Source organism: Pholcus phalangioides, unplaced genomic scaffold (assembly GCF_987345545.1).
Source record: "Pholcus phalangioides strain wild (caught in Gottingen) unplaced genomic scaffold, Ppha-v1.0 ptg000015l_1, whole genome shotgun sequence".
Taxonomy (NCBI): Eukaryota; Metazoa; Arthropoda; class Arachnida; order Araneae; family Pholcidae; genus Pholcus; species Pholcus phalangioides.
In genome coordinates, this window is record NW_028301608.1 from 61,048,416 (window position 1) to 61,061,399 (window position 12,984).

Sequence of the window (12,984 nt, forward strand, 5' to 3'; positions counted from 1 at the left end):
CCTGTTATGCCACAAAGAAAAATAGAAATTTTCACTAATTTCATACATCCCCTTCAATCAAATGGGTCATGGTCATCTCGCTTACAACTGAGAATTTTTTTTGGATTTAGAGTTAATTGGTTATTCTTATCAGAAACCACGTCCTGATGTGTTCACACTAAGTGGTGTTCACTGTATTAGAGATTTGTGTGTGAAGATTTTAGTGTTTTGGGGTAATAATGTAGATTTATGCTGAGTGGGTAAAATTTTCTCCAGATGATTTATTTTTAGCCGCTGTGGTGGTCATAGTGATGACCTGGGTTTGAACCCCGTCATCACAGTGGTTATCGACTGAAGTTGATTTTTTGTAATTCCCAACTTCGAGCTACTCTCCCTGTTAAACAGTCTTGCCACAGAAAACACGCCTACAATGGTACAATTATTCACTCATTACACTTCACTCATAATTAAAAAAACTTATCACAGATGGCAGCACTAAGTATAATAAGCAACACACGGAGACAAACTTCACGTTAGATTGCATTAACCTGCACATGTTCCTGCATGGACCAAGTCTTCTTCGTCCCCCACCTGCTTATCTCTTCACTGAGTCATGATCTGGTTAGGAAAAAATACTACGGGTCTGTTGCCTCGGGCACTGGACCAGAAGGGGCATCAAATTCACCTTTTAACTGCTTGCTTCCACATTCAAGAGGTGACAAAGTATCTAGTTGCGGTCTTGCTTAAGATCGCCACTCCAAGTGATGCCTTGGAAATTGTTGACAAAAAAAGCAGGTCAAGGAACAGAAATTGACTATACTGATGTAACAACACTTTTGCTCAAAGATGCCTCAACGTGATATTTCAATGAGCTCCAGCTAAAAATCATTTTAAACAATGTCTGATGCATAATTTTCATTTAATTGTTATTTACAATTAAAAAAAAGGGAATATTTATAAATATAAATTATTCAAAAGTCAGTTAATATCAATCGTCAGCAAAGTCGTCTTCTTCACTGACAAATATAGACTCATCGGAATCAGTTGAGCTAGAACTATCATCTCTGCCACAATCCTTTGTTTTCGAACACTGCACATTCAAACATATATCAAATTGCTGGTCCAAGCCGATATAGCTATCGCTGATCAAGAACAAAGTGTAGATAACTTGTCTGTCTTCTTCGGGAGTATAAAAGATGAGCTGCGAAAAAAAGAGGAGTAATTAATTTTAGACAGGAGCTATGCAGAGTTGATATGAATATATTTGAAGGATTCTTACATGCTAAACATCTTTAAAATGACACAGCAGTAGAAGTAACATAAGTTTGATTTTCGATATTTCCATATCTGATGTCAAGGCACATTAGAAAAAATCTGAACCATGACATGGGTGGCGAGGAGAACCCTGAATTTCATTGTGGATCATGATATCTGGTGCTATGATTGCTTCAGAGTACCATATTTATCTCACATATAAGACAAGGTATGATTTTAGGGATCAAAATAAAGTAAACACTAGATTAATTATGCAACTCCTTATTTCGTTTATTCCCCGACAAAAGCATACGATTTTTAGGGTGAGATGTAAGTAATATATTATAAAAGGGATTTCTCTGAATAACTTCAGTGGTGTGATCAGAATGATATTACAAAATACTGTGGTGCTGAAGCACCCACTGCACCCTCGGATCTGATGCCAATGTCAGGATCCATGTGCCTGGCCCAGGGCCCTGAATCAAATGGGGGGGGGGGCGGATTACAGAAATATTTCAAAAATTCTGAAATTATGTCTTTCATAAATTCTGGAGATGTTTTTGATTGTTTCATTCATAAATTTTCGATAATTTTTCCACTAATATTAAACTTAATGTCATCATTGGGGGTCCCCCTCATGCAGAACTGGGGGTGGGGAAATCTGTCATGGCTGCAAATTTTAGTAAGGAACAAAATCAGTTGTAAAATAATCAAATTTTAGTGGTTTGGGGGGGGGGGGACAAAATCATTTTTGCCTCCTCAAAAATATTAGTTATGGCTCTGTCCTCACAATACAAGCAGTTGTGTTTTGAATATAGGTGGGATCTAACCCCCAATATTGAAAAAAAAAAAATTATTGACATAAAAGGGACGGTGGAAGTGAATAATCTCTGTGAATTTAATAAGGTGAATTTATTCCTTTTATGGTCAAGATGGCTTTCTTTGTCCATGCATGTTTTTCAAACTTCCATCTCGAGCATATATTGTATTTTTGAGCAAAATTAGCTCCAAGCTGTGTCGATTCCCAATCACCTAAACATAGTGTAGCATTTTTAAAGTATCACTGTTATTAAATTTGATTCAAATTTCAGGTTTTTACTGCAAACATTATGCAGGGTGCATAGGTAACACCACACACAGCATTTTAATTGTGAACTGTTGATCCTAGAGGCATACTTTCAATTAGAAAAAAAAAGGTATCCAAATCGTGTAGCGCTCAATTATATGCCATTCATGTTGCAAGAGGTTGAATGGTTATTAAAATTTAAGAAAAACTAAATTTTCATATGGACACCCTGTGCCCAAAAACCCAATAAGCAAGTTGTTTCCATGTCTTTCCTGATGACAAAAGAAAAAAAAAAATTCGTTTCTAAATGCAATATTTGCTGAGCTATTCCAATTCGAAAAACGGAAGGAAGTTGGGGAAAATAACATTAAATGTAGGTTTTACCAGTGTATCTCAGTGAATATTGCACTTGGAAACAAGGAATGTTTTTGTTAGCATCAGGAGAGACAAGGCAATAACTTTCTAATTGGGTTTTTGGACCCAAGGTGTCTATATAAAAAAATAGTTTTTTATATTTTAATAACGACCCCTAGAAACATGAATTATTATTTGGATACCTTTTCCTAATTGGAAGTATGCCTCTAGGATCAACGATTTTCTATTAAAAAATGCAGTATGTGCTGTTACCAATGCACCTTGTATAAACCAGCAGTCACCGACCTTTTGGACCTCTCAAAGACACTACTAAACTTTAAAATTATGAATCCTGCAGAACTGTTAAATTGACAGCGGGGAATTGCATGTAATCCTCTAAATTCAAAGTTTTGAATCCATGTAGGGGAGTGGAAACATAAGAATTACAAACAATGTCCAAGTTCCTCCACGGACTACAAAAGTTTTCTCACTGTCCACAAGTTGACGTGAATGCTGATTTGGACTCTATAGTAAAAAGAAAAAAAAAATTCCCCTTACATTGTGAAGAGCATTCTTTTGTATGTATGGAATCCTTTTCATCGCCACCAGCTCTCCAGTATCAACAATGCCTAGGATGAGAAACCAACCCTCCTCTTTTGGCTTGGGAAACTTGGGGGCAAAGGCTTTTGTGTCTCTTCGTGACTTACTTAGCCTTTTGAGGTTGACATTCAGGGTGCATTCATGATCTGCGTAAGTTTTTATAAATGACGACTGAGGCCTTGCACCACCTATTGAGATAGAAAGAGGAGAAAATTACAGGTAACATAAAGAGAAAAAAATCCTTTTCATGGGGGGCATGTTTGAATCGTTTAAAAACTGTATATAAACTGATGCAATACAACATTCAGTGACATTGTTTGCAATCTCGACAAGGCTAAAAACTTATGTGCTTATAAAGTTCATATATCAAAAAGAAAGACTTACTGATTTGCATGAAATTTATATTCTTCTGAATACTCCCACTCGCTTCAAGAAACTTTCCTTTCAAGGAACAACTCACTTCAATGACCGGCAGAGAAATTAAAGTTTGAAATATCTGCAAAGAAATATCCAAACTACCAATAAATACTAATTCTATGAAATCATCAAGTTCAAGGCTAACAACTACAATAAAAACTAAATACAGAGAAACCTCCCAACAACGACCACTGATGGGGCCGAGAAAATGTGGTCATTATTGTGAGATAACAGTTTTTAAGAGGTTCAGTATTTCTGAAAAAATAAAAATAAAGTTTTTGATTGCATGTAAATATATAACAATCCATTTCATAATTAAAGGAAGCCTGTTTCAAAATAAATTACACACATTTTGCATCAAAGATATTAAACTTGTCATTCGACGCATTTTCATTACTAATTTCACTCAAACAACAAGCTGTTGAATTCTAAATATGAAATGTAACTTGTTTTGGCAAAATACATGACAATTTAATGAAGAAAAATGAGAAGTAGTTCTTACCCAAGCACCCTTGGTCAAAATAGCATGAAAATCAAGGCCACTCACTATATTTCAGTCCTAATTTCTTTGATCTTTCCCGAAATGTGCTTGTCACACCCATTAGCAACTACTCATGGAACCCAAGGACTACGTTTCGAAAACCACTAACGAAAAGGGAAAAACCCATACTCATTTTTATGTTCATAGGGTTTGAGGAAGGAAAACACTCTTTTAGAGCAAATCTTCAGGATTATTTTTTCTCATGCTATGCAACAATTTTCTTTCACTTTCAATGTCCAAAACTAACTGTTACTCAGAAATTATTGTTCGAAGGCTGGCCTTAATGTTAATCTAATGCATAGTTTCCCAACCTTTTTTGTCCTATCGCCCCCTTCATCAGAAATTATTTTCTCCCATTGCTCGCCAACGCAATCTCACCCATAGGATCCTATGTTATACCCGTAGCTTCTACCATCCCCCTTGAACATTCCATCTCCCTCAAGGGGGTATAAACGCCCAAGTTGGGAATCACTGATCTAATGGGATGTGCTGTGTTCCAAGAAAATGTGGCGATGTTCAGAGGTAACCATTACGGGAGGTTTCACTCTGTATACATAATATAACAAAATAAGGATTGACAAATCTAAGAAAAAAAATTAAGTACCAGCAAAAACTTCTCAGGAATAAAGTGCATATTTTAGACTTTTCTGAGACTTGATAATGTTGGCCCCACAAGGGTAGAGCTGACAGGGCTCGGGACGATTTTTATAATTTTTTTGTTTTTCACAAATTAAATTCACAGCATTCATCAGCTTGTGAAATATCTGATAAAGGGACCTGGTAAAGATCCCGGCCTAGGGGCCGTGCTGTAGGATGCGGAGGGGGGGGGGCATTGCTTGGTAATCTTTTCCCATGTTGATAGATAAGCCAGCATAAATATATGAAAGTTTTGTGTTGCTCTCAGACTGAATTAGTAATCATGAATAGAAAATTTTGAGTGCCAATGCCAAATTTTTTAGTCATCATGGTGATCTAGAATTTGTCAAGCCTTGTACTAAAGGAAAACAAATTCAAATTTTTAATTTAAAGAGATTACAGCTATAGCGTAAAAGGTCAAAATTCAGTGTAAAATTACTTAATCCCCAACAAAATCTCATATCCAATAATATGAGTGACAGAAAATCATGCTGGCTGATTGTTGATTTGTCAGTCTCTTATTCCTTAGGATGAGAGTACAAGCTGGCTTCCAATGAAAAACTTAAACAAAATTTGATGTAAATAGCACAGTATCATACTTCTTAGCTTTACAGCACCTCTTCATACTTTACAGCACCTAAACTTTAAAAAACACAATCTGTCAGCCCAGTTTACTAAAAAAACCCGATGCAGGAGCATATACAAAAAAAGAACTATTCCTTTAAGTCCCTACAGTAATTTGCATCTTCTGTCATCTTTAAAAAAAATTCCTAGAAAAAATACATAAATTTTTGTCTTGTTCAAAATTTAAAAAAACTTTGTATTCTGTCGTAAATTTCTCAACAAACTCATAAATAGTTGCAAAAGATAATCCATTACTAGATTAGAATATAATAAGTGCAGACCTGCCAACTCTCCGGATTTAGGCGGGAGACTCCAGATTTTTCATCCTTCCTCCCGCTCTCCGGATTTGTTAAAATTTCTCTAGATTTTAGCAGAAAATTAGATTTTATGTGAGCTTTCACATTGTCGTGACGTCAATGACTGTCATCATCGTAAGGGAAAACACCCATAGAGGACAGCTGTAGCCATTTCCATCGAGCAGCTGTAAAAAAGTCTTGGTGACCGCATTTAAGCAACTGGCAAAGACATGACTTTGTTTACGTAACGTTTATAGGCAATCATTTATCAGGGGCATGACGTTGGTTGCCGAAATTCCTGTATAATCGTTATTGTATTCGATTAACAGTTGTGTGGTAAACAGAAGTTTTCTCATCAGCAGCTTTGTATTTTGAAGTTGTTTAATTGTTTCCTCTGATTAAATATGTCTTTAGAAAGAAAATATGAAACTTTCAAGCTAGAGAAAGCTTTTAAGACTTGATATACCCAAGATTATCAATCACTGATAGCATCCACGAAAGGAAACACGTTTAATGAACAGTATATGTAGATGTGATTTCTCTCTCTATTCTGCATGGAAAGACCGACATTAAATTATATTCTGCTCGGGGGCAATGCAGAACCTACTTTGGGGGGGGGGGGAAGGAATGGAACTTTTTCTTAATTGATTTAAAAAAAAATATTTTTTCGAAAATGTTTTGATCGAGTGTATGAGTGCTGGGGTGGGGGGTTACCCCCCTCTGGAGAATCTATGGATTCTAAAAGTTGGCACGTCTGTGAGTGATATGCACAAAAATTACACTCACTTCATTAATTTGGTTTTCATCCATTTCTTCTCGTAACACACTGGCTAGCAATTCGTATCGTTTTGAAACAATATCGATGAGTTCCGGAAGACAATCCACCCGTTTCCTTGCTTCTTGTTTGAAAGCTTTAGATGATGAAGCATCTTTCCCAAATCTGCAATTCGACAGAAGAAATAATATACTCAGTGAATACTACACACAACCAGGTAACTCAATTTTAGCTGTTTTGATGAAAAACACGTGAATATTTAAACAAAGTGTGGGTATTTTAAATAATTTAGGATACTGTTTACATTTATAAAATAAACTAGAACACTAGTGTGTTGCAAGTTGCAGCATATTACCACACATGTTGACTATGTTTCTTGTAGTGATACCTTGGCTAATGAATGCCTCAGCTTACAAATTTTTCGGATAACAAAGAGTTTTTTTCATGATTTTTCTGCCTCTGCTAAGAAAATTTTTTGTTGATATAAATGTATGCATTAACATAAAACAATTGCATTGTGAGCAGAATTTTCATGCCAATCATCAGAATTACTCTCACTAGAGTCCGATTAACATGCCCACCTGGCAAGTTTTTCCAGATGCACTCCCCACTTCTCTCTGAAATATTTCGAACCATTTCATGCCAAATGAAGGATTCAGTCAAATGGAAAATATATTGAAGCAAATTAAGCTTATGTTTTTAGAGGATGTATTTTTTCAGTGCAAGACTCTTTAGCATCAAACTGAACATTCTGGACTCTAAAAGCATATATTTTCCGTCTGCATGTATGAGACAGAAACAAGCTGACCATATACCAAATGAATGGGTACACCTACGAACTCAACTGGGTTGTGTCAATACAAGCTTTAGTCTACTAAAGTTGGTGTAGTGTTGGTTGTATATATTAGTGTAAAATAAAAAAGATCTTTTGCATCTCTCAATCTTTCTGTAGATTCTCATTTATCCAAATTTAAATTTGTTCCTTTTTGCCTTAAATCAGTTTTTGTCTTTCTTATAGCATTCCTTGGTGTTTTAAAAAATCCCATCTTTAAATTTTGAGCAGAACCTGAAACGAATTCAATGATTTTCCCATAGAAACATATGGAAATCATAATCTAGCTCAGCGATTCCCAATGTGGGAATTTACGCCCCCTGGGGGGCAATGGAATGTTCCGGGGGGAGTGGTAGAAGTTAAGGGTATAACATAGGATCCTATGGGTTAGATTGCATTGGGGGGCAATGGGAGAAAAAAGTTTCTAAGGGGATGATGGGACAAAAAAGGTTGGGAAACTATGATTTAGTTCAGCGGTTCTCAACCTTTTTTGACTCAAGGAGCCCTTTCCAGTATATAATTTCTATGGTGCAGCCCTGTTTGACTCGAGGAGCCCTTTTTTGTACATAATTTTTATGGTGGAATCATGTAGGCCTCTCTTATTTACTTAACTATCAAAAATTTACTGATTAATTTTATTTTCGAGTCGAAGCAGAGCCCCTGAGGGATGCGCACACAGAGCACCAGTTAAGAACCGCTGATCTAGCCAGCGTATGAAGATTTCCGGCTAACGAACATGATTCTGAAACAAATTTTCGTTAGCCGAGGTATCATAGTACTTATATATAAAAAAATCACCAATTTTGGAGTTATGGCATTTGTGTCACAGTACATGAGAACATTCTGCGTGAAACTCAAAGTTATTATCCCAATGACTATTATTGCCGGTAAAGTTAATTGATGACTTAAAAATTAGGTTAATTCTGTGAAGCACACAAAACAAAAAAATAAATAAAGATAATAATAATAAATATAAAAATAAATTGGATGATTTTTGTCAAATATGACTTTAAATCGATAGGCTAGTTCAAAAGATGGCAACAACTAAAAAATTATATTTTTCAGTTATGCATACTGGTGGAAAATGCACCTCCAAATATCCCCAACACTCCAACTCCATACTCTGCTTAGAAAACTCCTCACTGCAATTTAATGTGAGTGAACTCCCATTGAGTTCCATATATAATGAATCTTTAAAATGCTGATATCTCAAAACAGAGAATTTTGAGTTGTTATAGTCTTGAACTAGCCTGTCTGAATGTTTTTTGCTCAGCAAAAAAAAACCAAAACAAACAAACTAGCGTGTAATTTTAGTTTTTTGCAAAAGAAAAACACTAACTTGAAAAGGAATAGATGTTCTTTCACTACGTGATGTAATGTCAACAAACTGCAGTCATTATACCAACGTGCTTGCAATATCATTTGCAAGAGTGACATGCACTTTATTGCTGTAGCAAGCCAGCCTCTGTCTGATGAAACATCTATCATGGCCTATCATTTGAATAATAATTAAAAAAAAAATATTATCACCATTTAAAAAAATGTTTCTTTTATATCTGGATATATTAAGCTATTTCTTGAAATATTTCACAGCAAAATCATTATCAAAACTATTTTTCAATTCACAATCTTCTACAGAATAATTAGCACGTTCACTACTAATGATGCCATGGTGGCGTCATGTACAAAACTAGTTTTAATCTTAAAAAAAATGCCCCCCACGGACTCTACAAGCAATTTAGGCCCCGCAGTGAACACGTCAATGAGTGTCAGAACTGAATAGCAATAGAACTGTATACAATTTAACAGCAAAAGTGATTTATAACTACACCTAACTTTCACAGAGAAAATTGTTATAACTAATTTCTCATTAAAAGACAATTTCACATTTTTTAAATTGTAGAAACTTCTGGCTATATCTACATTTTAATTGTCTTTTAGATCATTTTGTTCTAATATAGCAAATGAATAGGACTCCAGTCATGAAATCAATTTTCGGTCTTGCAGCAGTGATTGCTGATGTTTTTGCATAGCATTTCACATTCTCAAAACAGGGTATGGGGGAACTCATTAACATACTAATCTGAAAGTCTTTTAGCACAATTTGTTCAGCTGTTTGGAAATGACTTTAAACTGCAAGTTTCAATCCAACAAGACCTGGCAAATGATTATGATCTCTGAGCGATACAAAAGTTACCTCTTGTGCAGTGATAATTTACAGACTGAAAAGCCCAAAAATATGAAGGGGTGGGTAAAAAATGACTTTTGCAAGTTCATCCATTGTTAGAAGTTTCTAATGCCCATGTTTACGAGGAACATATGTGATGAATGTAATAGTAATCCATCTCCTAGTTCAATTCTTCAAGGGAAAGAAAGAAAAACTGACCATAATGGAGAATTTTGTTGGCAATAGCTCTATTATTTTCAACTCCCTATAACTGAATATTTTTTGTATCTTTAACATTAGTTATTTAACAATCACTCACAATTTACTTGTTATAGTGAGGTTCTTGTTGTAGTTGATTTCTACTGTATTCATGAAATTCATAAAGTAACAAAAAAACTTTACCTGAACAATACGTATAGCTTGATCTAACACTGATTTCAAGTCAGTGTAATAGTCAGAACATGGGAGCAGAACACGGCTGAAATGAGCCTGGAAAAGCAAATGAGCTTTTGTATGAGGGTTGTCATAAGAATAAGGATCAACTTCCACAGGACATTTCTTGGCTAACTGCCTGAAATTAAAAAAATAAACTTTTGAAACAAGCAGGTTTACACGCATTTAAGTACCAATATTTAAGTCTTATGAACACCTTCTACTAAAGAGTTGGCAAAATTTTGTTCTAATTTATACAAAATAGAAATGTTTGAATGTCGAAAAATGTAATTGTGAGAGTTAGAAAAAAAGTTTTCTGAATGACAATACAAATTACCATGCTACATGTCACACAGCATATAAGTGCAGCCAAGAAATATATGCATTAATGTGTGGGATATGTGTTTAGAATATTCTGTTATCTATATTTTGATTGGCAATGATTTGGATGCATTTACCAAAATGTAAAAACTTGTTTACTTTTTGTATAACAGGAAGCCACCACACACTTGAACACAATTTTGGAGAATCAGAGAGAACTAAACACGGTCTTTTATGAATAAAATAATAATTTTCCACCGAAGTAAACATGTTTTTCTCAGGGATAAGATATACAGATACTGTATTTTTCATGTTCAGAGATGATATGGAATATGGTGTTGCTTTTGTGTTGTATCATGGAGTATCATTTTGTGGAGTATCATGTTCTGTAGGACAATTCTTTAATTTTTCCACTCTGTTTACTCCAATTTTACACAAATGATGAAAGTGATTGTCATGTGTGTAAAATTGGTATAAGCAGAGTGCATGATGACACATGATACAAAAATACTTCACAGTCAACTTATATGCCATTCAACTCATGGCTTAGCATCCAGCAATTTCAATAAATCAAGATTTGTAGTTGCAAAAGCAAACATACAAGTTTGAGAACAGTCAGAGAACAGACAAGGTTCAAATTGGCCAATTTAATCAATTCTTGATCAGACATTTAAGAATTATCTGCAGTATAGGTGATGTGAATTTCCCGGCATGCTGGTCCCCCTTGTTATTTCCCTGCATATCAGCTAATGAGGGGGAATATGGCAATATTTTGAAAAAACTGCATTTTCAACTTTTAATAGAGACACTCATGGGCACATAAGACAAAAGGCAGGTGGCTGTAGATTTCGCTTGAATAGACACTTATTTGCTTATTTTTTTGTACAGTATAAAACAGAAGTAACCAAGCAAAAAACACACACACACAACCAAGGAGATCAAAGATCCCATACTGGTTGTTACGAAGAAATTACAATGTGTCACAATAAGTTGGAGTAAGTTTACAAAGTAAAATAAGACTTCTTGTGAATTAACATTAGATGAAATGAAAATTATGCATATAATGCTTGTTACAAGTAAGGGACCATTCAAGTATTATGTAAGCAGATTTTCAGTCATTTTTGACCCCCTCCCTCCCCTAGTCAGCAAAAGTCAGTAAAACACTGATTCCCCCCCTGTCAGCAAAATTTGTCAGCAGATTAGAATATTTCATATCTTCAAAAAGGGGTGGTTGATGATGTAAGCAACCTTCAAACCCCCCTCCCCCGTCATCAAAAGTCAGCAAATCCAAACACCCCCCCCCCCCCACCCTCGATGCTGACGTAATACTTGAATGACTCCTAAATCAAATGCTGATAAGAAAAAAAAACACAATTAAATTGATGAAACAAAAAGGGAAGCAAAAATACTAAAACAGAAAATTAAAAAAAAAAGAGGTTACAGTGCAACTGTGGAGGAAGGGATAGGGGGTTGGTGTGTGTGCTCAGATAAGTAAAACATTTCAGACATAATCAACGACAGGGAATGGGAAAAAGACATCATATATATTTATAGGTATGCAAGCAGGTTGAAAAAAAAATTTACTGTTTACTAGAATTTAGTATACATTGTGTTTTCTTCCAGAATCTAACCTCAGACATGCCAACTTTTGGAATAGAGATTCTCCCAGGAGGAGGAACCCCCAGTTTTTGGCATATTCTGCCTTGGGTCCCCTGGGCAGTCCTGCATATGCACCCAAGCAGAATACAGTAAAACCTTTTCTAACAGCGGAGTATGGATGTGAGTTTGAAAATGATGGCAGACGTTATAGAAGTAACTCCCCAGGTGCAATGCAGCTCGCCAACAGTCCCATTCTCCAATTCGCCGTCCAAGTCGCTCACCAAATCGGTCCGCGGAGGGAAAACTAAGCTCTGTGACTTGTTACAGAGGTGAAGCCACAAGTGAAGGAAATCCTCCAGTGCATACAGCGGCTAAATTAATGAAAAATTCTGTATTTGTCATCGTCAACGGACATAATGGGAAAACTCTGGTCGATCCAGGTGCAGACTATTCCGTGATTACAGAACATTTGCGTCGCAAGTTGAAGACACCATTATTTGCCGAACGTGGGAAATATCCTCCGTACTGTCAGCAGAAGTTAGTGGAAGCCCTTGGACAATGTGTATTAAGAGTGGACTTGAACGGGAATGTGCAACCATTCAAATTCTTAGTATTCCTGCAGTGTAGCCATGACCTTATTCTGGGTTGGGACTTCTTCAAAGCCACAGATGTAATAACTGATTGCACCATTGGCGAGATCAAATCGGTGAAGCTTCTTGCTACAATCCTGAATCTGGAAAGGATGTGATTCACCTGTACGCTGCCAAAGACCACATGATTCCTGGAAATTCTGTTCGAAAAATCTCTGTTGTGAGCAAATATTGTGAACTTTGTGAAACTGTCATGGTTACTGGCAAAAAATAGATTCAACTTGAAAAAGAACTGAGCATGCTAGCATCCATCATCGTGCTTCAAGATGGTCAAGGTAACGTATGGGTATCAAACATTTCCTCCCAGTCTAAACTAAACTCGTACTCCAGGAGAGGTCTTTAGTTGACTTCACGGAGCTCGAAGACTGTCAGTCAGTTGTATTCTCTATCTAGTGATACTGGATCAGCAGAAGATAGAGAAAAGCATAGTCATAATAGACG

At 35.9% G+C, this 12,984-nt stretch overlaps 1 protein-coding gene across 1 annotated transcript in view; it reads right to left on the reverse strand.

Annotated features, from left to right (window-relative positions):
• Nucleotides 1–881: 881 nt before the first annotated feature.
• obe (activating signal cointegrator 1 complex subunit obelus) overlaps nucleotides 882–12,984 on the reverse strand; it is a 77,048-nt gene continuing 64,945 nt past the window's right edge. The window contains exons 34-39 of the mRNA XM_089243958.1: nucleotides 9,944–10,112; nucleotides 8,714–8,865; nucleotides 6,554–6,707; nucleotides 3,638–3,749; nucleotides 3,212–3,441; nucleotides 882–1,180 (exon numbers count right to left, since the gene is read on the reverse strand). Of these exons, the coding sequence (XP_089100084.1) occupies nucleotides 968–1,180; nucleotides 3,212–3,441; nucleotides 3,638–3,749; nucleotides 6,554–6,707; nucleotides 8,714–8,865; nucleotides 9,944–10,112 (1,030 nt within the window). The 3' untranslated portion in view covers nucleotides 882–967. The remainder of the gene's footprint in view (nucleotides 1,181–3,211; nucleotides 3,442–3,637; nucleotides 3,750–6,553; nucleotides 6,708–8,713; nucleotides 8,866–9,943; nucleotides 10,113–12,984) is intronic.